This window comes from Thamnophis elegans, chromosome 4, assembly GCF_009769535.1.
Source record: "Thamnophis elegans isolate rThaEle1 chromosome 4, rThaEle1.pri, whole genome shotgun sequence".
Classification (NCBI taxonomy): Eukaryota; Metazoa; Chordata; class Lepidosauria; order Squamata; family Colubridae; genus Thamnophis; species Thamnophis elegans.
In genome coordinates, this window is record NC_045544.1 from 20,542,547 (window position 1) to 20,568,899 (window position 26,353).

Here is a 26,353-nt window from a genome sequence, read left to right on the forward strand (position 1 = left end):
GTGTGTGTGTGTGTGTGTGTGTTTTGTGCTGATAAATAAATAAAGGGAGACTAGTATAGATCTATTTCAAGCTCTTTAGCTCTCATCAGCTAGCCATACCCTTACTGGGATTCAAACCTGTGCTGTATTGCATCTTAGGCAGATGTGTTAACCATTAAGCCACAGAGTTCGACTCCTTATCAGCTAAGCCAGGGTGATAGGTATCTATTTAGAGTTACAACCCCCAGTATGCCCAAATATGGGAGGAAGTTCACTACTTCCATTCTCTGTCCATCGGCTCGTCACAGTAAAAATATTGGGTTTCTGTCGTGATGGACTCTTGTGACGAGCCGATTGACAGATGTTGGAAGCAGTTAGCTTCCTCCCATAATTGGGGCTTACCAGGGGTTGTGACACTAAAATATATATATATATATATATATATATATATATATATATAATATATATATGATATGAATTGTAGGTGATGACTGTGAAAGGGATGCTCAGAAGTTTTTGTAACCAATCAACACACTTTCTACAATTTGTAATGGAAGAAGGTTCTGTGTTTTGAGTTTTTTTGTGTGTTTTGTCTGTGTTTATTCAAAAATAAAAAAAATCTTTAAAAAAAACTTCCAATTCTGTAAATTGCTTGGTCTGATAAAGGATTATACGAAGGTAAACAAAACGAAATTCGTTATAATCAGAGGCGCTGTTGGTCAAGACAAAATTAGGTGGGCATCAAGCAAAGCTGATTTTTTTTTAGTGATGGCAATACCAAAATACCTAGAAACAGGCCTCCTGCTCAGAAGCACTTGTTTTTTTTTTTTTTTTTTTCGTTTCAGTCTCGCTAAGACACAAGCTCTCTGCGGGAGTGATGAGACTAAAGCTCTAAAAGACTGGACGAGATCAGCATCTGCACCAGACGCTCAGCTAAAACGCTATTTGCAAAGGATAGGAAACCAATTGCGGCTGCGCGCGGGAAGCTTCCCCCCCCCCCCCTCCGCCCCGAATCGAGATTCCGTCTCATCTGCGACTAAACGTTGCTCCGCCAGCTTCTCCCTGCCTCCTTTTCAAGTTAAACCGCGACTTTTGCCCTATCCGGTTTGGCGTTGAACTCCGCGTCGCCACGACTCCCTCCACCCTACCCCAACGCTGCCCTTCTTGGACTGCTCATCCTCCCCACACTCCCCGGTGCCAAAGTCAAACGGTTGGGGGGGGGGCTGGGTGGGACATCAATCCAGCGAGCACACAAGTCAGAAGCAAAATGTATTCAATTTTGTGGCAAGAAGGGAACCGTTAGCGCAGGTTAGCAACGGACGAAACGTCACGAGCCCCCCCACCCAATCCCCCAAAGGATGATGGAACTTGTAGTTCTGTCGGGAAAACGACGTGAAAGCCCCAGCCCCGGCCCAAACTGAAAAAAAGGCGGTGGGTTGTGTGCTCCCGCGGAGTCTTCTCAGCAATTCGTATGTTGTTAAGCTGCATTAAACATGATATAATGGATCCTTATGTGACCCTAACAGGTGGTATTTTTGTAAATCAATTGAAAGTTACAGAATTTTACACACCCACGGTACAAGAATACAGATGCAAATTGTCTGGCGCAATATGCGGGCGCAAAAATATCCTCAATATTTGTCGGATAAATCTGATCCGTTTCAGGAAAACGTGAATATGAATTTTTTTTTTCGTTTGCCGTGTCCTTAAATTACTTCTATAAAACTAGAAGTAGCTTAAATTTCTGACAATACTAGTAAAGCTACAATGGAACAAGCTGTAGCTCAGAAATTTGTTTTTAAATTACACCTTTGCGTTTGAAAAAATATATAGAAAGACAGTGTCAAGTCTAGCGGTCAGAATGCAACCCTACAGATAGATTGAAAGGCATGACGCTGCAATCCATCACATTTAGAATGTTACATCATGTTTTCTTTGACACTGTTTACGGTTTCAATACTTCAGCAACCCGGTGGCGCAATTCTGGCAGAGGTCCAGTTCAGAAATACTTGTACAGTATTAATTTTTTTTAAAAAACTACTATTCCCAGCAGGCTCCAGGGAAAGAGTTGCGAAATAAACGAGGATATATAAGATGCCTCTCGGGCAACGTGAACTTCAGACTGCTCGGTGAGTTTCGCGGGCGCTGGTTCTTCTTCAGGCGTATTTTTTTAATTAACTGCACCGTTATTGTTATTGTTATTATTCGTCTCCTCGGAAAGCTGAGAACAGTCCCTTTGCTGCTCCTTTATTTTCTCCGCTCCTTCCTTCCTTTTGTCCGACCATTGCAATGAGACCCAACGAAGCAGGGGAGGCGTCGTCCGCCTCGGAGATGCGCTTGGACGAATGGAAGCGGTGGGCGGCCGAATGCATCGACGGGTCTTCGCAGCGGCTGGGCGAGCTGAGCCGGGAGATCTGGAGCCACCCGGAGCTGGCTTACGAGGAGCACCAGGCTCACGCCGCCCTGACGCGCTTCTTCGCCGGCCTGCCCGTCTCCTCCTCTTCGGGCGCCTGGTCGGTGCAGCGCAGTTACAAGTTAGAAACGGCCTTCCGGGCAGACTGGAAGTGGGACGGGGCGTCCTGCTCTCCCGCCGAAGCCAGCCAGGCTCTCCCGCAGCCACCGCCGCTTCGGCTGGGCTTCCTGTGCGAGTACGACGCCCTGCCCTCCATCGGGCACGCCTGCGGACACAACCTCATCGCCGAAGTGGGAGCCGCCGCCGCGCTGGGCCTGAAGGGCGCTCTGGAAAGCCTTCGCCAGAGCCCCGCCGGCCTCCCTCGCCAGGCGCCCTCGGTGAAGGTGAGAAGCCCAGAATGACTTTATTGTCACTTTAAATGATCTAATCGACAGACGTTAAAATGCAATTTCGTTTACCGCCTTCAATATACGCTACATAAACATGACTGACTCACTGTGACTGACTGATTAAATAAATAAGCAAGCAAGCATATATCCCCATATATGACACAGTGAAACAACACAGTCTAAGTGAGTTGGCATCTTGGTGCTCTTAGCAGCCCTCCTTGGTTTTAATGCTAGGGAGCACATGGGATTATAAAATGCTAACTTTAAATTTTGAGCATATCTCCCTTCCCTCTGTTGTTGTTTTGTAAATTTCTTTATCTTTATGTAGAAAGCTATACATTTTCAGTCTGAGTGCTATGTTGAAGAGAGGAGCACACGCATCCCTGTAAACAGGCTTTCTCTGTCTAGGATTCCCCTGGCACGATGTTCTGTTGTTGTTTTTCCAGACCCTGATGTCTTGTCACCTTCTCGTTTTAGGTCACAGTGCTGGGTACCCCTGCTGAAGAAGACGGAGGAGGCAAAATAGACTTAATTAAAGCTGGGGCTTTTGATGGTCTAGATGTTGTTTTTATGGCTCATCCCTCTCAAGAAGATGCACCTTATTTACCTGATATTGCAGAACATGAGTGAGTATGGAGGAATGGGGAAGCTTTGCTGAGAGTGCCTGAAAAAGGGTCCTGTGCCTTTTGATCCCCTTTTAGATTCTGAAGGCTGCTTGGAATCCTTTTTCATCCTTTGTGTCAGTTCGTGAACAACACACTACAACACATTTATGGAGTTCAGCAATAAGCTTCTGCTTCATTTTGCCTGTGTTATGCAAAAGTTGAGGTTCTATCCTCGGTTTATAAAATCCCAAAGGGTCTCTTTGGGAGGAAAATGTTTCAGTTCTTATTGGTTTAGAGCCACTTCCATTTTTAACATGAATGCATGGATAGGATAATGGTAATACATTTTTTGTTCCTTTGACTGACAATTATAACAACAGCATCTTTTCCTGAATTCTTGCTCCTACAGTAGTCCTACATTTGAGGAGTCCTACTCAAATGGCCCTTGGTCTTACTTTTGCTTAGTACTCATTACAATATTAGGGAAGCAGCATTGGTCAGAAATAACAGTTGCCTCCATTTTCAATAACTCACTTCAGTATTCAGTGTTGCTCTCTTAGTATTTGAAGGAGGCAGAATGCCCAAACTTTTTAATCCTCCAAAGAGAAAGGAACAACATCTATGATTAGCAAAAGCAACAATTTCTTGTAACCATACCTTACCCAGGGTTCTGTGTTGTTTTAGTAAATGCAGGACTAAGCATTTTCAGAAACTGCTTCTACAAGAAATGGTTATTCCAGGTATTCCTTGACTTATTACTACTCATTTAATGCCTGTTCCAAAATACAGCTGTGAAAAAAATGACTTACAACCAGTCGTCACACATACAACTGTCAAAGTCCACGTGGTCACATGATCAAAATTTGATACTTGGCAAATGGCATGTGTTTACAACAGCTACAGGTCCCATGGTCAAGTGATCACTATTTGCAACCTTCCCAGTGGACTTCCAACAACCGAAATCAGTGGGGGAACTAGGATTCACTTAAGAAGTGTGCCAAAAACGTCATAAAATTGGAGGCAACTCACTTAACAAATGCATTGCTTGATAAAGCAAGTTCCAATCCCAATTGTCATAAATTGAGGATACCTGTAATAACTTGCCTGTATTGTTTTTGATTTTTTTCTTGTTTTCTCATTTTTAAGCAGTGTAACTGGGGGGTAGGCCCAGTAGTATTGGCCAATGTAAACAACTAGAAAATGGAGCAGCCATTACCTTGTTACAGGGGCTTCTGTAGTTGTGGAGAGGTAAAAACTAAAATAAAATAATGGATATAACTGCACAGTTGAATCCCTCACCTCTTCGTATGTTCCACCAGTTGTACAAAGAGGTAGGGCTTTAATTGTAAGGGCATGCCTGCAATATTGACTTTTTTGACACATACTTATCTTATTTTATTTAGTTAGTTTGTCACTCATGTACAAGATAACAGGAATAAGAATAAACATGAATAAGGACACAGGAAATAGGTACAAATAAATTGGTACAAATAAATAAATACACATATATGCAACCTTGCAGGCATTTCTGGTGATACTTCCGCTGATTTTCTATAAACTCCACAGCTATATATTACCTAAACATCTGGCAAACACTAAAGGCTCCCACATTCTTGTTATTCCAGAGCAGTGTTATGAAATTTCCTTCTTATCTGCTTATTTACAATGCTCCATAGTTGCTTATTGGTTCAAATTTGCTTGGTAATATACCGTACTTGGCACTATTGAGATAAAAGTAAGGAAAATATTATCACAAATGGCATTCTGTTTTGTGACATTTCAGTAACTTCTTTGGTAATAAATTACATGTAAAATTAAAGTAAAATAGTAGGAAATTAGGAGAATTCAGTTATCAAATATAACTGAAATATGCAGTCATTTAATCTGAATATTTTTGCATTGTAATTTTTTATGAATGTGTAGCTATCAGTAGTCAAAAACTAAGCAACCATTTTTTAAAAGTTCATGTAACTTTATCGTTATAGATGTTGCAACAAGTACATCTTTCTCCTCTTTTATCATGTTATTGTTTTCAGTATTTTTCAGTATTTTCAGATGACTACCTTCTGTATTGTGACATGTAGCTGTACTATAATTGGTTCTGTAGATAAGGCTGAGTGTATTTAAAAAACTTGAATTATTTAATGCAGTTCTTATTTCATAATACCTCTTCACATGATTCTCTAAAGAATTTGTTTCTAATGGGGCTATGACGTTTATTACAGAACCGTTCAGGAAATTGGATCTGATGTTTACCTATAATACAGAATTCAATATCTCATAACTCAAATTTATATGGAACAATGTTAATTTTACATTTATTTTTATTTTTATTTTTCTTTATGCCTCTCCTTATACCCCCAAATCAGTTTTGGGATTGTTTTAGCTTGGATATAGTGGAGCTTTCTTCTTTTAATATTTCAACATGCTTCTGAAAGTCTTCAAACAATAATTAGCCCTCTGCTAATACCTCTGGTATTAATGACATGAATCATTGAGAAATCAATGATATTAGGAATGGTTAGTGGAACAAGAAGAAGGGGCAAGCAAAGAACAAGTTGGCTTGATAATACCAAAACTGATACAAAGATGAACATCCAACAACTAAAAGAAGCTGTGTCTGACCCTCCCCTATAAAATTGCTAATAGTTGGACACAAGTGAATGGTTAAAACAACAATTAACGTGTGCAGTGAAAACAATGCACACTTCAGTTTTATTCTTTAAAATGAACATGGCTTATTTTATATGGCTCTGAAAGTCACAAGGTTTTCATATGTCTATAATAGTGTAATGAGATATAATTTAGTGCAGTGGTTAAAGCATCAGACTAGAAATGTGGAGACAGTGAGTTTTAATCTGCTTTAGGTACAAAGTCAGCTATTCTTGGGCTAGTCACTTTCTCTCAATCCTGAAAGGGAGGCAATGGCAACCCACTTTTGAAAAGCTTTGCAAAGAAAACTGCAGGGACTTGTCTAGGAGACTTCCAAGAATTGAACTTTATTGAATAGAAGAAGAAAAAATTGTGTAATAACATAGATGTGTTTTTATGTAAACTGGTGGTTTTTCATAGTCTAATATTCTCTTGGACTTCGTAAACGAAGCAAATAGCAATGCTTTTGTTAGATATAACTTAGTCTTGCAGTGATGATTTCCTGTGGTTAACATAGAAGTTGAAGATTTTTTTCTCAAAATGTAACAGTTGATCAACATTTTATAGTTATTAAATACTAATTGTTGTAGTGTGTAGGCAAGAAAATACATTGCAAAAAGTACCAAAAGTACTACCGTGTTTTCCCCGTGTTTTCTGTGTTTCATTTCATGCTCACTCTAATTAAAAATATATCTGTAGGCATAAATAGGCATAAGGATTCATGGATACTGAAAGGCTGAATTTATCAACAAATACTTGTTCTAGAAATGGAATCTTTGGTTCGTAATGCCCCATTTCATTCTTTTTGATGCTAATAGATTAAACCCAGGCATGATCTAAATAAATTAAGTTCTGGAGTGTCTTTCGCAAGGTTGATTGAGGCAATGCTGAAAATTTAAGAAGATGACAATGCAGCACAAACCTACACAATTGTTTTGTGTCCTGGAAAAGTTTTCTGCTGTGTTTGTAAAGTTTATTTAGGAAATGATTTTGGGAAAATCATTTTAAAAAATTTACACTGAAAGTTCTAAATTTAAAATTAATGTGTAGCACAGTTACGAAATGTACAGATCTTTGATAATCTTAAACATTCTGCTTTTTTCTCTTTGAGCTTTGGTGCTCATCATTTTTATGAAGGCCCATTACATGGTTTGTCCTTTACCTGAACCTTTAAGTCTTCAGGTCTTCAGTGTACCCATCATTGCTGTAACTGAGTTCATCCACCTTGCTGCTGATCATCCTTTTTTTTCTCTTACCTTTCATCTTTCCCAGCATTCAATGATCTGGCATATCCTCCCTGACACACATATTATATCATCAATGAACTATGCACACATATTTTGCATTTGTGCTAAGAAATATGTTGTGCTTGGTTGTTACTTGTATGCAAATAAAATATGAGTGCAAGTTGCAAATAAAATATAAATGCAGGCATCTAGCATTAAGTGAAGCATAATATTCAATGTTGTCAATAAAAATATAATCCAAAATTCCTCTGTTTTGAAAGAAGTGCACATTCATTTGCTTATGATTCTTTGTAGAACCAGAATTCCCTAGCATGCTAAGTACTTTAAATTATAAATATATAAGTAAAATAGCATTGTTTTAAATGTAATTTTTCCTAAATTCAGAAGACAAGATGAAAAGAACATGAATGTAAAGTAAAAACAAACTACAATTATAGTTAGCTTCATGTATTCATGCTATGATTTTTAGAAAGTTTGTGATAAAGTAAAATTAGCAATAATTACCAGCTGTTTATTATATTTCCCCCACTGTAATTATGAGACACTGGCTTACTGTAATAAGGAGTAATACAAAGATTTGATATAAAACCTTCACAATTGGAACTTAAATATATAAAATTTAAATAAACCAGTCCATATGGGCATTTTATCACTCACCATAGAGCCCTCAGAATAATTCATCAAGAATATCTGGAGACTGTAACAGTTGAGACCTACCTAATGTCTTAGTGAAGATTATTCTACAATGAAGGTGCAGCTACTGAAAGATTTCTGTTTCTAAGAAGTTTTAAATATTTGCCAATAAATTCTAAATTAGCAAAATAGGGTTGCAAACATTCCTGAATTCTGTTTCTTGGTACAATTTTTCATAATTCTTTATAAATACTATTTTTTCACTCATTATTTTTAAGATTGCATTTGTAATTCGGTTCCTGTTAGTCAAATGTTAAATTTTATCATATTTTTCATTGTTGGTGCTGTCATTTTAGTATATTACTTTTCTAGCCTTAACAGATACATGTTTATCTGAAAATAAACAGATGGGTGACCACATTTGGACAATTGGTTGATCTCACAAAATCTGATTAGAATTTGACTCAGTGCTCAAATGAGAGACCACCAAGAAGAAGAATGGCTGCAAGTGAGGGAGGTGAAAAATACATTCTGTAGGAAAGCAGTGGCAAACAGCCTTCATTTCATTGCCAGAAGAACTACAGGGACATAACCATAGTCAAGCTCAAGTCAAATACAACTTTATCTTTGGAAAGGAAGTAAAATATATATTTGCCAGTCATGTACATTTCATAAAAGAAACATCTGCTGTCTTATCCCTTTATTTTGCCTTAGTAATTGGTTTAGATGACTTGGTCTTCTATGGAGCTCTTCTATGACAGATAGATTTCTTTATTTCAATGACTGAGATAAATTAATCTGTATAACTATACTTCTAATGCATGTGTTTGTGTTCTGTAAAACATTTTTTCCTGTCTAGAAATTATTTCTAGGTTAGCATATAATGAGATTTGTTCATTTTCTTGACCTAGGAAGAGCAAATGAGTTTTATTTGGGTTTGCTTTGTACTGGATTTGCCAAGAACAGTGGAATGACCAAAGAAGGCATATTTGTTATGCTCATTTTTTAGATAGGCTCTGGACAATAAACCACGGATTAAACAAATCCTGCCTTGGTACAAGCAAAACTACTGTAGAAAGAAGCAAGTAGAGAAGATAAACCTTTAATAAAACTCCAGGAAGTTTTTATCTTCATACATGTTTAACATGTTCTTTTTACAAAGTGTTGCTAAAGGTTTTGGGTACTAATTCACTAATTTCCTCCAGGCTTAATTTTATGTGCTATGTAAGTTCTCTAATAATATATATGTACTATAGATCTAATAATGTTTTGCAGTGCCACAGATTAGCATTGACTATGGAAACTCTGTATCACCTTCCGTTCATAACCTTGTGTTGATTTGCTGTTTCAGATCTTTGTAGAGCTTTGAAGTAATGCTATACAATGTAGCATGCACTTGTCTCCTTAAAATTATGTTCGTGAAATGAACCCAAAGGGATTTTCTTTCCTTCAAAACTTTTTAAAAACAAGTGATGGCTTTTATTTCCTAGTGTGACTGTGAAATACTATGGAAAAACTTCTCATGCTGCTGCTTACCCTTGGGAAGGACTAAATGCATTAGATGCTGCAGTGCTTGCATACAACAATCTGTCCCTTTTAAGACAGCAAATGAAACCGACATGGAGAGTACATGGTGAGACCTTCCTTCACTCTTACGTCCAGCAAGTTATATCAGACCCTGATTAAGCAAATGTGTTCTATCTGGCATGTTAATGTTATACAAAATGAACGGCTGCTTATGTTTATTAGTCTTAATTATTCCAATGTGGTATTAAATGCATAATGGTAAGAACTGCTTTTCATATGAAAATATGAAGCAGCTAATGCTATCAAATTAGCTTTTACGTAATCATTAAATCCACATTTTCAGAGTATAAAATTAGTATACTTAATTTTAATTAAATGTAAATAAAATAAAAAAGTAGCTTTAATCCTATATTCTGAAGTTGGTTATATTACAAAACTAAATATGACCTTTGACCAAGGAAGAACTTGCATTCATTCTCTAGACATATAAAGGAAATACATATGTATGCATTTAGAAATAATCATGGTGAAATTATTAATTTTATTATAACTGCTTAATTTAAGGACATTTCTTGAAAGAAACTGAATTATCTTGCATCCCAAAGATAATTATTGTGGCTGCATTAAAAATAAAGTTGTTATGTGCAATATATGGCATACCTAAAGCTGGTATCATTTTTAATAATAATAATGAAAAATTGAGTTAAACAAAATCCATATGGTTTCCTTAAATACAATATATATATAAAAACCTCTAATTATCTAAAAAGCAAAAGATTCTTGGTAAAAGAAATAAATAATTTGTTTTTCCCATTATTGTCCTTAGGTTATTTTAATCACCATATATCCATGCCATTCGATCCTGTTTAATAAAATATTTGGATTTTAGTTCCAGTTGTTGGGGTTTCCTTTCAAAATAATGCAACATATATAATAAGAGAATTAATAAATCTTAAATAGTAGATTAAAAAGTGTTCCATAGGGGTCTTGACATCTATTTTGATCCAGAGAAAACATTTATTTAGTGACTTATTGGGGGAGGCAAAGTATCTCCTTTTCTGGATAATTGTTTCTTTGCTGTATTTCATCCACCCAGTTTCTGCTTTGTGAAGGTTTCATTTCATACTCTCTTAAGTTGCAATGACATAGCTTTTGAAGTCTTAGGCAGAAATCATTACTTTAAATTTACCTCAATGTATATATTGCTCCCTTCAAACAGTAATTTGTACAGTTCACTAACACTACAGGAGAGAGTAAGTGATGGTGTGTTTTATCCCCCAGGTGATCCACCTCCTCAAAATTACATGGAAGTTGATAGGGGACTTCGAGGAAATCTGTAAATATTGCTATGAAACTTTCTTTTTCCAGGTGCAAATCTGTGCTGATACTGGTTTTTCCCCCCTCTTCTGTCCATTTTGGAACTATGTTAACTTGATCATAATAGAGTTGTTGAGGTGAATTGTTGCTATTAGGCTGACTATAGAAGATTATTTTTCCTATAATTTTAAAATAAAGGAAGCCAAGCTTAAGTTGTATTTATTACATTAACTTTCTAGTAAGCATTTAGCTTCTTCTGACCATTGAAACAAATCAAAAGAAAAGCATTCAACTAGACAAGGCATCTGTATGCCAGTTTGTAGTTCAAGGAGCTTTCTGTCTTTAAAATGAACATGTTATGGCATTGAGAATGATTATATAAATGTTAAGCAACATATAGAGACTCAATCTGTTGTAGTAATTAGAGGCACTAGGCTAGAAATCAGAAAACTAGGAGTTTTAGTGCTGCCTTATGCAGGAAACTAGCTGGATTACTTTGGCCAGTCATTCTCACAGCTTAAAGAAGTAGATAGTAGCAAACCACTTTTGAAAATGTTGCCAAGAAAACTGCAGGGACATGTTCAGGAAGTCGGCACACATCTCCTCAGCAAGCATTATCTAAATGGAATTTAAATTGGTATAGTGATGGAAATTGGTCCACAGCATTGCCTACTAACTGTTCACTGTTCTAGTTTTTACATTCTCTTCAAATGAGCAATTTCCCAGGATATTTCTACAGCAGTATTTGTTACTATATAACTATCTTAAGTATGGAACAGTTTGGGTATGGGACTGTTCCATTCTTTTATTTTCATATTGCTGGGGAAATTTCATAATCCTGGCAAAAGCAGTTCTAAATATTTCATCATTTAATGGGCTGCTGACAAAGCAAGATGCTTTTGTATATTAATTTCAGGAACGTGTGGCTCAAAGTAATCTTTATGCTTTTATATCATGTAAACCTTAATATGATGGATAATCTATGATTATGGAATTATAATCTCAAACATTGGGAAGCAGGTACTGCTTACCCAAGGACTCAAAAATACATACTTGGTCTTTTCAGATATTTCTGATAGCTTGAGTTTAACTATCCTATGAATATCTGTACCATGGGATCTTTTTATATGTGTGTGTGTGTGTATTTATATATTTATTTATATTTATTTTTATATATATGAAACTAAATTATCCAGGATGAGACCAGGTTGGCAGTCTCTAAGCTCCACAGGACCACCTGCTCTGCCAAGAAGGCAAAAGAAGAAGCCAAAGGGTGGTTGAGCCACTAAATTTATTTATTTATTATTTATTAATAAGATTTATAGGCCGCCCAATCCTGATCAAATCAGCCATCCCCAGATGTGCTGCGAGAGGCAACCCTCCTCATGCACCTCTAGTCAACGCATCTGGGAGGCTGGAAGGAAACAAGGTCCCAATCCTTTCTGTGTGTTTTCCCATTTTGTATGCCCAAGAAAGCTTTGCAAATGTTAATTGCTATTACAATTAATAAAAGATTATTCCAGCCAACCTCCTCCAATTATTTTGTCCACTCATTTTGTTTTTTGCTGACACAGCAGCTTATTTGTCTGAGCTGCATCCAAGTTGCCAATTGTCCTTTGCTCCGTTCTCTTTGGTGCCCGGTGGGTACGGTGACCATATTTTGTTGGAGAAAAGAAGTAAAGAATAACTCTGAAAGGTAAATCTGAAGCTCCTGGCTGCTACTTGCTCCCTCCCTCTCACCCACCATCACCCCGGCCAAATGATCTGAACTCCCAATGGCCTGGAGATTGACATGGAAGCAATGGCAGTGGCAGCAGGGGATATGACAGTGGAAAGCCCCCTTCAGGGTTATTCTTTATTTCTTTCCTCCAATGAAATATGCACAAGGCAAAGAACAATTGGCAATTGGGATGCAGATCAGGAAAATAAGCTCCTGTGTCAGCAACACCAAATGTGCTGACAATCATTTAATTACTTACAATACTGTAATAATTAACTAACAGACCCTGTTGTGATAATAAAATGCCTTGTGTGGGTTTTCCCCCCACTTGTCTGATTCACTTTCTTGGGGATACAAGATGGGAAAATACACAGAAAGGATTGGGGTCTCTTCCTTCCAGCCTGCCAGATGTGTTGGCCAGGAGTGGGTGAGGAGGGTTGCCTCTTGTAGCACATCTGGGGAGGGCTGATTTGATTCAGTGGCTAAACCACCTTTTAGCTTCTTTCTTTGCCTTCTTAGCAGAGCAGGTGATTTGGTCCTGTGGAGCGTGACTAGAGACTGCCAACCTGGTCTCATCCATGCAGGTGGCAGGTGGATCCAGAACAGAGTGCAGGTGCAAAGGGGTGCTGAGCCTGGGGAGAAAATGCCATTGGTGACACTCCAGTCAAGAAATGTGGGCTCAGGAAGACCTCCTCATCCTATTATTATCCCTTCTGTCCTCCTAGAGAAACTTACTCTGCACATGACCAGAAACACTATGAAATCACCCTTATAGCTTTGGAGGGAACATTGCTGCAATGCTCCATCCAGATCCTCTAAAATCTCTCCATAGTGGCTGTGGAGTTTCCACCCCAGCTCTTTCTGAGCAGAGAAAGGACTCGTGGCTGCCACCACCATCATACCTTACATTCCTTGACTCTGGTGCTCTGCAAATGTTTGTGTGGCCCAACACTCGCTCGGACTCTCTCATGCAATACCCAGTTGGGCAGAAGCCCTAGCCCTTGAAATTAAGAAGCGCTGGGGGCGGGGGGGGGAGCAGTGGTGACATTAATGGCTGTGTCCTGTTATTTTGAGGGGATAGTACATTTACATATATACTTTACATTGTAGCCAAGTGTCATTACTTCAGTGTTGTCACATGAAAAGATATACTTAAATATTTACAAAACGTGAGGGAGTGTACTCAATTCTGTGATATACTGTATGTTAGAATTAAGCAAATAAAAACAAATCTATATATACACATACACACACACACACACACACACACAAACCACATTTCACAATGGTACATACCTGATTAGGACTGGAAAAGAGTCAGGGGTTACAGTAGATGTGTAATATGGATGTTCTTCAGAGGTTTTGGCTGATAATACAATGTACAATACAAAAATATGTTAGCACTGTTCTTCTTTATAGCATAATTATATATATTGAACAGAAAAAAAAGAAATGTATTTGAAAATGCATTGATATGAATGCTGAACTAAATATGGCATTTTAAATTGCTCAGTTTTAATCAAAAGTTGAGGCCCTAAGGATTAAAATACGAAAGAATGGTTTTATCTTAATTTCTTCCTAACATACTCTAAATATATTTTGCTTGAGATTTCTTATTTGGCTCTGCTTGGTATAGGATGAGCGGTGTTTTTTTCAATTTTAAGAGCAACAAATAATCAACAGAGGAACACAGCAGAAAGTGGAAACTCCTGATTTTGATTTTCAGATTTCCATTGCTTTTCTTTAGTGCCAGAGTGTCTTCAGTGTAAGTTGTCATTAATCTACTGGCAAAGCAGAGAGCCTTGGATCAAGTTAGGACTTTTCTGTTTAGCAGTTTTGCAATAAGCCTCAGAAAACTTAAGTGCCAAACTAATTTCAAACTATTTCTTCTTCATTGCAGGAATAATAAAGAATGGAGGCGTGAAGCCTAATATCATCCCTTCTTACACTGAATTAGAATTTTACTTGCGTGCTCCTTCCTTAAGGGAACTCTCTACCTTAAAGGAGAAAGCAAAGAATTGTTTTAAAGCTGCAGGTCTAGCAACTGGGTGTGAAGTAAGACTGCTGGATAACTTTTCTGAAGAATAATATAAACTGTTTTTTTAAAAACATGGATTATTTGAGTTGAAAGAATAGCAGTGCAATGTAAAATTTGCCTTTTGTATAATGGTATTTGTGAATAGTTCACATACTGATCAAAACTACCGTACTATGTAGGGAAGAGGTGGCTAAAAAGTGCTTTGTAACTACTACTATAATTAATTGTATCTGTTTTGGCAAAATCATAAATTATTAACTCAAACTCAGATATTTAACTGATATCCACAATTTCCATTATTCTACATTCAGATAGTACTTGACTTAGAACATTTGTTCAGTGATCATTCAAAATTATGATGACACTGAATGATGTGATTGACAACCTGTACCCCATATTATGGCCACTGCATTGCTTCCATCATCACATGAATAAAATTCAGGCACTTGGCAATCCTTATGACTGGCCGCAGGGATGCTGCCCCTGCCCCATCCACCTATGTTGCTCCCCTTCCTGCCCCACTGGGTCCCTAGGGCCTACTTCCAACCTGGCAGGGTCCCACATCACTGGGTCTCCTCTCCCCATCACACTTGTTCCACTTAAAGATCCCCTTTTCCAAGGAGAACCAACCAATATGGTGCATGTCCTTCCTATACAGAAGCCACATGGTGCCATTCTGGAAGCAGAATTTTGAATTTGACTGCAGTTCTTGTGATCTGAGAATTGCTGCTGCTTCCGAAATGGTATCTCCTCCTGTGATGGCACCATGCGGCTAATTGGCTGATTTTCTTTCTGCAATCTCTGAAGATCACTTTTGGAAAGAAAAACAGCTAATTTGACACATGGTTTCCTATACAGAGACCACATCATTGCATCCCAGAGTGGGTGCCATTTTGTGAGCAGCAGAGGCTGCTTTATGCCATTCCAGAGCCGGTGCTATTTTGGAAGGAACCACAATTCTCACAATGAGAATTTTTATCCCTATAAGTATAAAAAGGGTGGATTAGTCCTAATCAATTACAAACAATGCAGTAAGTTTTTATATGTTTATTATAGTATCAATCCAACTATATTAACTATGGTTTAATTTCAAGTATAGATTTAAATTTTATTGTTGAGTATGTTAGGGTTGTTTTCTGAGTTAAATGTGCCTAGGATTGAATAATAAGCTCTTTATTTCCTATGGCCTGATATTTCCAAATATTTTTTTTCATGTCTAGGTGGAATTACAAGATAGTGAAACCGATTTCTACAATGTGCTTCCTAATAAGACACTACAAAAAATTTACAAAGAAAATGGCAAGAAGCTTGGCATAGACTTCATTTCTGATGACAATTTAAATGAGTTAACAGGTAAGTATATAACCCCTTTTTATTTTTTAATATATAAATATTTTTTTTATTTTTGAATAAACACAAACAGACAAAACACACACACACACAAAAACACAAAACCATCTTCCATTACAAGTTGTAGAAAGTGTGTTGATTGTTACAAAAACCTCTATGCATCCCTTCCACAGTCATCACCTACAATTCATATCATATAATATATTTTAAATCAAATATATTTATATATATTACTATCATCATACCTCAACCTTCATTTGACTATAATTGTTTTTACATCCTTTTATATAAAATATTCCAGATTTAAAGCAAAGCCACATAATGGCATTCCATTAGTTCTTCCCAATATCATCAAGTAACATTACATCTTTATAACATGTTCTAAATAAAAATTGGTTATATTTAATAACAGAGTTTCTAAACCTCCTTTCGTAGTCACCATTTGCAATTTATATCAAATTTCCTCTTATCAAACCAATACATATATCCATTATTATCATTATCAATCAGTTATTTAACTATATCCATTATCACTTCATTTTATACATAATGCTCTAAATTTAACTAAATTTTACTTAATTTTTTTATAATAAGCTTTCATTACATCAACCTGTGTCTTTCCAGTAATAGTGCAGTCTTATGTCTCTTGCCATTTGTGGCATTAGTATTCTGGTTATCTCCTTAGTAGGTTTTGTATGGACTTCTCTTCGCAACTTATTGCTTATTGCATATCTTGTATAAGCTTGAAACCCTCCATCTGCTTCTTCGATCAGCTTATCTGTAGTTATCACTAGTGCTTCTGACAAAATTTCCTTAGTTCCATCAATTCTTCTCTCTTTTCTTCTTCGTATTCCAGTGGATTTGTGATCTTGGTCTGAGGGGTAATGAGATCATACCCCTGTCGTGGTCAGACCACTGCCTACTGAGGCTTGACTTCCGGAGGCCAAACCCCCACTGTAGGGAGGAGGAACCGACCAGGTGGTTCCGCCCCAGGCGACTTATGGACCCTCTGAGGTTCCAGACGGAGCTTGGGGTTATTCCTGATACTCTCGCCCACAGTTCGGCGGAGACTCTGGTTGCCGCCTGGCACTCAGCGGCATCGGACTCCCTTGACCGGATTGCGCCACTACGGCCCCTCCGGGTCGGCAGATCCCGGAGGCATCCTTGGTTCACCGAGGAGCTCCGGGAGAAGAAGCGCCGGAGGAGACGCCTAGAGCACCTGTGGAGGTCCGATAAGTCCGAATCGAACCGAGCACTTTTGACAACATGCACCAAGGAATATATCAGGGCATTGAGGACAGCAAAAAGAACATATATTGCCACCTTGGTTGCGTCCGCTGAGTCCCGCCCAGCCGCCCTGTTTAGGATAACCTGCTCCCTCCTAAATAGGAGGGATATGGGGGACCCCCTACAGGGTAAGGCTGAGGATTATGTCCAGTTCTTAGCGGACAAAGTTGCTCGGTTTCGGTCGGACTTGGACTCCACCTTTGCAGATCCAGCCGAGACACAGGGGGATAACTTGGCAGACCATCTCTGGGTTGAGTTTCAGGATGTTGCCTCTGGGGATGTGGACAAGGCCATACGAGCTGTGAGTGCCTCCACCTGTATTCTGGACCCGTGTCCCTCCTGGCTGGTTGCCAACAGCAGTGGTGACACGAGGCTGGATCCAGGCGGTCGTTACTGCCTCCCTTCGGGAGGGGCACTTCCCCGCCACACTTAAAGCGGCGGTGGTGAGACCCCTCCTGAAGAAACCATCCTTGGATCCAGCCGTTTTCAACAATTACCGTCCAGTCTCCAACCTCCCCTTTGTTGGGAAGGTTGTTGAGAAGGTGGTGGCCTTCCAGCTCCAACAGTCCTTGGAGGAAGCTAGTTACCTTCCAGTCCGGCTTCAGACCTGGTTACAGCACAGAAACCGCTTTGGTCGCATTGACCGATGATCTCTGGAGAGCCAGGGATGGAGGCTATGCGTCCATCCTGGTTCTCCTCGACCTCTCTGCGGCTTTCGATACCATCGACCATGGTATCCTTCTGCGACGACTGCGGGAGGTGGGGGTGGGAGGCACTGTTTTGCAGTGGTTCTCCTCCTACCTCTCGGACAGGTCGCAGTCGGTGTTGGTAGGGGGGCAAAGATCGTCCCCGAGGCCCCTAACATATGGGGTGCCGCAGGGTTCGGTCTTATCCCCCCTACTATTTAACATCTACATGAAACCACTGGGCGAGATCATTCGGAGGCACGGGATAAAATACCACCAATACACGGACGACACTCAGTTGTATCTGTCCGCCCCGTGCCAACTCAATGAAGCGGTGGACGTGATGAACCGGGGTCTTGAGGCCGTTAAGAACTGGATGAGAGCTAACAAACTGGTACTCAACCCGGACAAGACCAAGTGGCTGTTGTGTTTCCCTCCCAATAATTTGGCCAGTGTTCCATCGCTCAGGCTGGGGGGTCAAATTTTACACCCCTCAGATAGGGTTCGCAACTTGGGAGTCCTCCTGCACCCACAGCTGACTCTTGACCATCATTTGTCGGCTGTGACCAGGGGGGCGTTTGCCCAGGTTCGCCTGGTGCGCCAGTTGCGACCCTACCTGAACCGGGAGGCCCTCACAACAGTCACTCGAGCCCTTGTGATCTCTAGGCTGGAATACTGCAATGTGCTCTACATGGGGCTGCCCTTGAAGAGCATCCGGCGACTTCAGCTAGTCCACAATGCGGCCGCGCGAGTGATTGTGGGTGCACCGCGGTTCGCTGCGCTGGCTACCTGTTGATCTCCGGGTGCGCTTCAAGGTGCTACTTACCATCCATAAATCTCTCCATGGTAGTGGATCTGAGTACTTGAGAGACCGCCTCCTGCCGATTACCTCCCTTCGACCGATCAGATCGCACAGATTAGGCCTCCTCCGAGTTCCATCCGCCAGTCAGTGCCGACTGGCGACTACGCGGAGGAGAGCCTTCTCAGTAGCAGCTCCGACCCTTTGGAACGATCTCCCCATGGAGATTCGCACCCTCACCACCGTCCAGACCTTCCGCACAGCCCTTAAGAACTGGCTATCCCGTCAGGCCTGGGGATAAGATTCTAATCCGCCCCACCCGAATGCTGAATGAAAGTTGTGTTTTATTGTTTTATTTTTTTATTTACGCACTGTCTTATGTTTTATCTTGCACCCCCCTTCCCATGAACTGTAAGCCGCCCTGAGTCCCCTCAGGGAAAAGGGCGGCCTATAAATAACAAATAAATTCTAAATTCTAAATTCTATACTTTGAAATCTGGGATAGAGTTCCAGTCCATCTATCCTTTCCATATTCCACTCTTTCCATTTCCAATCACGCTCAGTTCACTGTCAGTATCAACAATTTTCTTGTCTCTTTGTTTACTTTTTCCTTCAGTTTGTAGAATTCTGACCTCCACTTTCTTCATTTGATGAACATCCTCAATTTTTCCATCAAATTTACTGTTCTACGATCTATGTACTCCAATCTCTTCTCAATTTTCTCTGTTACTTCTAACAATTTTTGAATTTCAAACATAATCTTTTGCAATGTTAAGGTTTCTTTTTCAGGTTGCGCCATTCTTTCAACTTGTAAACACTGCCACTCTAGCATTCAAAACTTTTTATTAAATTTAAAGCAAGTTCATTTATAACCGCTGGGTGAGATCATTCGACGGCACGGGATAAAATACCACCAGTATGCGGACGATACACAGCTGTATCTGTCTGCCCCGTGCCAACTCAATGAAGCGATGGACGTGATGTGCCAGGGCCTCGAGGCTGTTAGGGACTGGATGGGGGTTAACAAGCTTGTACTCAATCCAGATAAGACCGAGTGGCTGCTGTGCTTCCCTCCTACTAATTGGCCAAGTGTTCCACCTCTCAGGCTGGGGGGTCAAACAGTACACCCCTCAGATAGGGTCCGCAACTTGGGAGTCCTCCTGGACCCACAGCTGCCTTCTGAACACCATTTGTCAGCTGTGACCAGGGGGGCATTTGCCCAGGTTCGCCTGGTGCACCAGTTGCGTCCCTACCTGAACCGGGAGGCTCTCACAACAGTCACTCGTGCCCTTGTGACCTCTAGACTGGAATACTGCAACGTGCTCTACATGGGGCTGCCCTTGAAGAGTATTCGGCGACTTCAGCTTGTCCGGAATGCAGCCGCGCGAGCGATCGTGGGTGCGCCTTGGTTCACCCACGTAACACCTATCCTCCGCGAGCTGCACTGGCTGCCTGTTGATCTCCGGGTACGCTTCAAGGTGCTAGTTGTCACCTACAAAGCCCTTCATGGTATTGGACCTGGGTACTTGAGAGACCGCCTACTGCCAATTACCTCCACTAGACCAATTAGATCCCACAGACTAGGCCTCCTCGGAATTCCATCAGCCGGCCAGTGTCGACTGGCGACTACCCGGAGGAGGGCCTTCTCTGTGGCTGCTCCGACCCTCTGGAACGAACTCCCCGTGACGATTCGTACCCTCACCACCCTCCAGGCCTTCTGCACAGCCCTTAAAACTTGGCTGTTCCGACAGGCCTGGGGCTAAAGACTCACTGCCCCACTTCGAATGGTATGATTGTTGTGCTTTTTTAACTATGTATGGTTTTATGTTTTTTGTAACTTTGTTTGTTTCTCCCTCCCTTTGAGTTGTGAGCTGCCCTGAGTCCCTTTAGGGAAAAGGGCGGCATACAAATAAATTAAAATAAAATAAATAAAATAAAAAATAAGTCAAGGCTTTGTTTTCACTTCACTCCAGCTGCCAATAAAGCTCCTGAAGAGCACCTGTATAAACAACCCATGCTCTATTCACTATCACTCTCTGTAAACAAGCTGAAGAACCTTGAAATGCAAAGTTAAATGATCAAAGAGAGAAAAAAAACAATATTTCCAAGCCTGCAGCCTCCAAGTGGCAGTGTTACTTCCTTTCCCTCTGTTATTACAGCCTTCTTTATATTCCTTTTATATCTTCTTTATATTCCAGGCTTAAAGAAAAGAAAATTCTTAAATGGAGCAAAAAAAACCCCATCCAATCCAGCATTATAAAAATAAGGCAAAAGATTTTAATCCATAGGTATAAAAAAAAATAGAATATAAAAAGTAGAAGAAGAAAAACTAATCCATTCAATTTAAAGAATAGGAAACATTTGCAAAAGTTCCATCCGTAAAAGAAAATTTTTAAAAAAGGATAACACACTGTCTAATGTAGCTTAATTTCGCCGCTTGTTCTCTTCTGTTTTCAAATTTAATTTAGCTTTAATTTTTTTGGAGGTAGTCTCTTATAATAGTACAATTTCCTCACCAGATGGACACACTTTCTCTTTCCGTTTTCCTCCCATTCCAGAGCTGTCCCAGTTTCAGCAGCTTCAATGGCTGCGCTTCTGTCGCCGCAAAAAGAGATTCTCCTGGATCAATCAGGGATTTTGCGGTGTCCCTGAGATCAGCAAGACGTACTTTCCCTGTTACCGTCTCTTCGGGACGGTTTAGGTCCCAAAGGACTGTACAGCGGCAAAAGTATCGACTGCGATCTTGGAGCTCCAAGATTGCACGTCGTGACGTCAGCTCCTCCTCAAAACCCTTTTTTAAATATAATTTTTATTGAATAATTTTAAACAAATTTTGAAACAATACAAATATTAGAAAAGAAACAAAATAAGAATAGTGAATAAGAAAGGACATAGAAAAAGAAATAAATCAGAAGAAAGGAAAACCTTATATAAATGAGTCCTGAGCTTTCTCACAGCGGTTATAAATGCATTTATATTTTAGGCTCTACAGTTGCGTCATACTTTTTTTCTTTTCATAAAATATCTTTTCTAATATTCAAAGCCATAAAGCACAAGTTCATTTTTCTTTTTTATTTCAGCAAAAAGTCCATAAGGAGCATCCAGTTATTAGTAAATATAATTGTTGATTTTTCTCCAATAAATAAATTAATTTTGCCACCTGTTTCACTTTCACCAACAATTCTTCAAGAAGATAACTTCTTTAGACATGGCCCTTTGGTCAAATAGAACTATACTATGAATACATAAGTGAACAGAAGTAGATATAAACCTCTGTAGGGTAAATAGCATCAATATCTTTTTGCAAATTTGGATTCTGCTTTCTATATACCGTATTTTTTGGAGTAAAAGATGCACCTTTTCCCTAAAAAAAGAGGCTGAAAATCTGGGTGCATATTATACACTGAATACAGCATTTTTTGCCTCCTGAAACCCCACCCCCTTCACCAAAATGGCTGTACATACCCTTTAGGGGCTGAGAAGGGAAGAAATGAGTGAAAAACAGGCCATTTTTGCTCAATTTTGCCCCATCCCAGCCCCCAGGAGCACTCTATAAGCCATCCTAAAGGCTATGCATGCCCTTTTTTTGACAAAAAAAAGAGTCCGTTTTTGCAAAAAACAGGTGTTTTGGGGAGGTCTGCAGAGTACAAAAACTTTTTTAAATTTACCTCTTCAAAACCTTGGTGCGTCTTATACTCCAGTGCATCTTATACTCCGAAAAATATGGTATGTGCAGTTGTTTTCAGATTCAAAATCTTTTAAAAGTGAACATGACAAGTATAAAAGTTTTGGCATCCATCCATTTAATTTTATATTTTTTTATTATAAATTTTAAAGCTCAAAATGGACATTGACCATCTAACCCCGTGATGGCGAACCTTATGGCACACATGCCACAGGTGGCATGCAGAGCCATTTGTCAGGGCACATGAGGCATTGCCCTGTCAGCTTTTGAGGCCATTTTTCGCCTTCAAGGAGGGTTCCCTGAAGGCTCCGGAGGGCTAAAACCAGCCTTACGAGCAAAGTGGAAGTCCGTTCCCAAACTTCCAGTTTGTCCATAGGGCCAGTTTTTCGCGCACCGGAGGCTTCAGGGAAGCTCCTGAAGCCTCTTGAGGGCCTTCAGGGAAGGGAGGCTGTTTTCACCCTCCCCAGGCTCCTATAAAGGCTCTGGAGCCTGGGGAGGGTGAATAAAGCATGCCAAAAACGGGGGGGGGAGTGCTGGTTGTGCCTGCATGCGCACTGGGGTCGTGCACAAAGCATTATGGATCTAACACGCCTGCGCATGACCCCCCTGCGTTCCCCCTGCCTTTTTTGGCATGCGAGCCAAAAAAGGTTCGCCATCACTGATTTAACCTCTCAGGTGATTATTGTTCTATTTTCAGCAACTATAGGTCCCTCAGCAGCTGTTTGAGTATTTGAAAATGAAGATAGTTTACTTTAATGAAGCAAAGAAGGCTTAAAAAAAACAAGACAAAAACCCTTTAAACTCTTTTAGCTGGCAATTTAAACTGTGAAAAATAAAGTTACATGGAACCTTGAAGTCTGAAATACAAAAATAATCTTGGTTTCTCGAACTAGTCAGATCTGCCAAAGAAAATCCACAGATCACAGCAAACTTTCTGCTGCAAAGTTTAGTTAGCTCATGGCTAGTTGCCTCATTCATTGAAGTATATTATTTATACAACAATTAACTGCATGGGAGAATTGTCAAAAGATACCATTTTTCTGGCCTCATCACATTTGTCATCTCCTAAATTATGCCAAAGAGAATCTCAATAAGTTTGAAACATTTTGGCATCTGTTAAACATGGGTGCGGCTTTATTCTGCTTAGAGGATGTATGGTAGCTGGTGACCCAGAAAATACTGTGCAGTATGGGTTTAACTAAATATGTATATATCTTAAAAGCTAATATCCCACAGTTAGCAAAGAAGCTGGAAAGTAGTTGCATATTTCAGAAATACTGAAACATACACTGAAACCTCCCATGAAATTTTTACAAGAAACATAGTCCTAAGACATCAGTATTATCAAAAATCTGTGGGGACCTTTTAAACATGCACTGATTGTAATGAGATCTGACAAGGATATTCCTAAACTAGAAAAAGCCAACAAAAATGGGGGGGGGGGGGAAACGAATAGATAAAAAGCAGAAATAACTGGTTATCCTAAACATTTGGAAGCTGTTTTTTTCTATCAAAGGAGGTGTTACCTAATGTTGATTGACAAGATGATCAAACTTAATTTCACTGTTTGCTTATACTGTATGATAGGCTGGCCATACGTTCAGTAATGAGGGATTGGAAGTGCCAATTTTTAATAAGGACAATATTGTTGTTTCTGTTTCTCAAGTTCTTAAAATGGAGGGACAAAACCTTGGTAATCCTAACATTCCACGTATAACAAAATCCACCGTAGTACTTAATGTGTGGAAGAGAATCTATAAGGGAACTGAAGATTTTTATTTGATGTACCCTTTAATAATCCTTTATTTGCTAACCCATACAATAACATTCCACCTTACAGACTGTTTGGTATATTCCAAAACCTAAAAATGTTTTATCTGTTTAGGTTCTACTGACTTTGGAAATGTTAGTTACGTGGTTCCTGGGATTCACTCCTATTTTTACATTGGTTCTGATGCATTGAACCATACTGAGCAGTATACAACAGCTGCAGGTTAGTAATTAAAAGTGGGTATATCTTTCACATTAAAAAAAAACCCTCTTTCATAATAATGTGGGGAAATGTACATGGAGTCAAGTTTGAGTGATCACATTATTCTGTTGTAGCAGCTAGTGCCTTTTGAGAGGGGTAGAACAAGATGGGTGGTAAGTACCAGAGGTATGCAGTATTTGGATCTAAAGCAAACAAGGATGCACATCTCTACAAGAAAACATGGGGAAAAAAACCAATTTTTTGGTCTAGGAAGCTAACCAGCTATGATTGGCTTCCTAGACCAAAAAAAAGCATGGCCTCTTTACTAACCTCTGCAGCCTTCTTCTCCAATGAGGCCAGTATTTCAGGATGTTAAAGGAAGGGATAGAGATAAATGCCTAATTTTGATGCTAAGTTCCTATATCCAGACTACATTGGCATAAGCACTGATAGTTATATTCTATGCATAACAATGATTAATTTTCTTCTCAGTCTCTTGGCAAAAGCACTGTTGGCTTCACAAGAGCTGGTTCTAAACTACATAAAATGAGTATGTGGAATTGGTAAACTTCCACGCCAATTCTCTTTGTTACATTTTGGTTTCTAAGTTGAGGAGCAAAGGTAGAACCTGAGAAAGATGGTTTTTGCCAACTAAAGGGTTCAAGTAGATGCGTACATTTGTCCCAAATCTCCTGGCCATTCATGCAAGCCAGAGCATCCTGTGAGTGGAGTTCCTTTCACAAATACTGGATACAACTCAATGCAAATGTATTAATAAATACATTTTTAGTTGAAAAATGTGGATTTTACATTGGTAGATACATCTGCATCTGTAAGAGAAGACTGTTCTCTAGACTCTGTTTCCAGTAGAATTGAGCTTGCAATCTTTTAAAAAAGAAAGTGTTTTTAGACATGTCTTCAGATTTGAAATGACACTACATAGTTCCTGTACTGAAATGAAATTTCTATCTTTTGTGGATCTGATTATCCTAGGATCGGAAGAAGCTCAGTTCTATGTTTTGAGAACAGCTAAAGCGTTAGCCATGACTGCTTTGGATGTTATTTTCAAGCCAGATGTGTTGGAAAAAATTAGAGAAGATTTCAGATTAACAAAACTGAAAGAAGAAGGTCATCTGAATGTTCCTGGGAATGCAAAAGGACCAGATAATAGTAATGGAGCAGAATGTGCATCACATTGAAGTAATGTCGCATATTACAACATGTAAAAAAAAAACTATATGGAAAGTCCAGGACTGATCTATTTCTAGGGATTATTTTTAATAATTGGACAGATATTGAAACCTCCAGGTATTTTTTCAAATAGTATTTTTTGTCTAAAATTATGTCATTTGTCTTAATTTCAGACAAAATTACATGGTGTAATTCTGATTGAACGTAAAATGTACATTTGACTTTTGAACTGTTGCAAGTGCTAGCATGATTTATATATATATATATATATATAGTTTGTTTTCGTAGATTTTCACGGGTACAGGTATGCAGGTTTTGCCGTATTCGGGTCTTTTCCCATGTAAGATTGAGAGTATCTTGGCGACATTTTGACAAGGTCCCACTTGCCATCTTCAGGCTGGTGCCTTCGGCTTCGTGCTTGTGCCAGCAAAGCATGATCGGAGCTGCCGTCTTTCTATAAATGCACGCATCGAAGAACACAAGAACACAGTTAGAAAAGAAGAAAAAACTTCCCCCCTCTTCCAGCACCTTAAAGCAACAGGACATGAAATTGATTTTGAAAGAACCAAATTAATCTCCAAAACTGAACACTTCAAACAGAGAACAATTATGGAAGCCATCGAAATAGAGAAACACCCCACAACATGAATAAACGTGATGATACCTCCCGCCTACCAGACATCTGGAAACTCGCCCTAGTCAACAAACAAGTCCCAGCCACGAAAACTGACACCAGACCCAGAACAACATAGGACGCAACCACCAATCACCCTCACCCGACTCAAACCCAAAGCCATCCCATAGACCAAACGCAACCACCATCCAGAAGCCAAACCACGGCGGCATCACCAACTGCTGCACTC

General features: G+C 39.6%; 1 protein-coding gene across 1 annotated transcript; it reads left to right on the forward strand.

The window, feature by feature from the left end:
- The first annotated feature begins 2,077 nt into the window (after positions 1-2,077).
- Positions 2,078-25,812, forward strand: PM20D2 (peptidase M20 domain containing 2). The gene is made up of 7 exons (XM_032216237.1): positions 2,078-2,775; positions 3,259-3,407; positions 9,409-9,551; positions 14,383-14,537; positions 15,741-15,873; positions 24,213-24,320; positions 25,293-25,812. The coding sequence occupies exons 1-7, from the start codon at positions 2,269-2,271 to the stop codon at positions 25,496-25,498; spliced, it is 1,401 nt and encodes a 466-aa protein (XP_032072128.1). The 5' UTR covers positions 2,078-2,268; the 3' UTR covers positions 25,499-25,812.
- Positions 25,813-26,353: the final 541 nt, after the last annotated feature.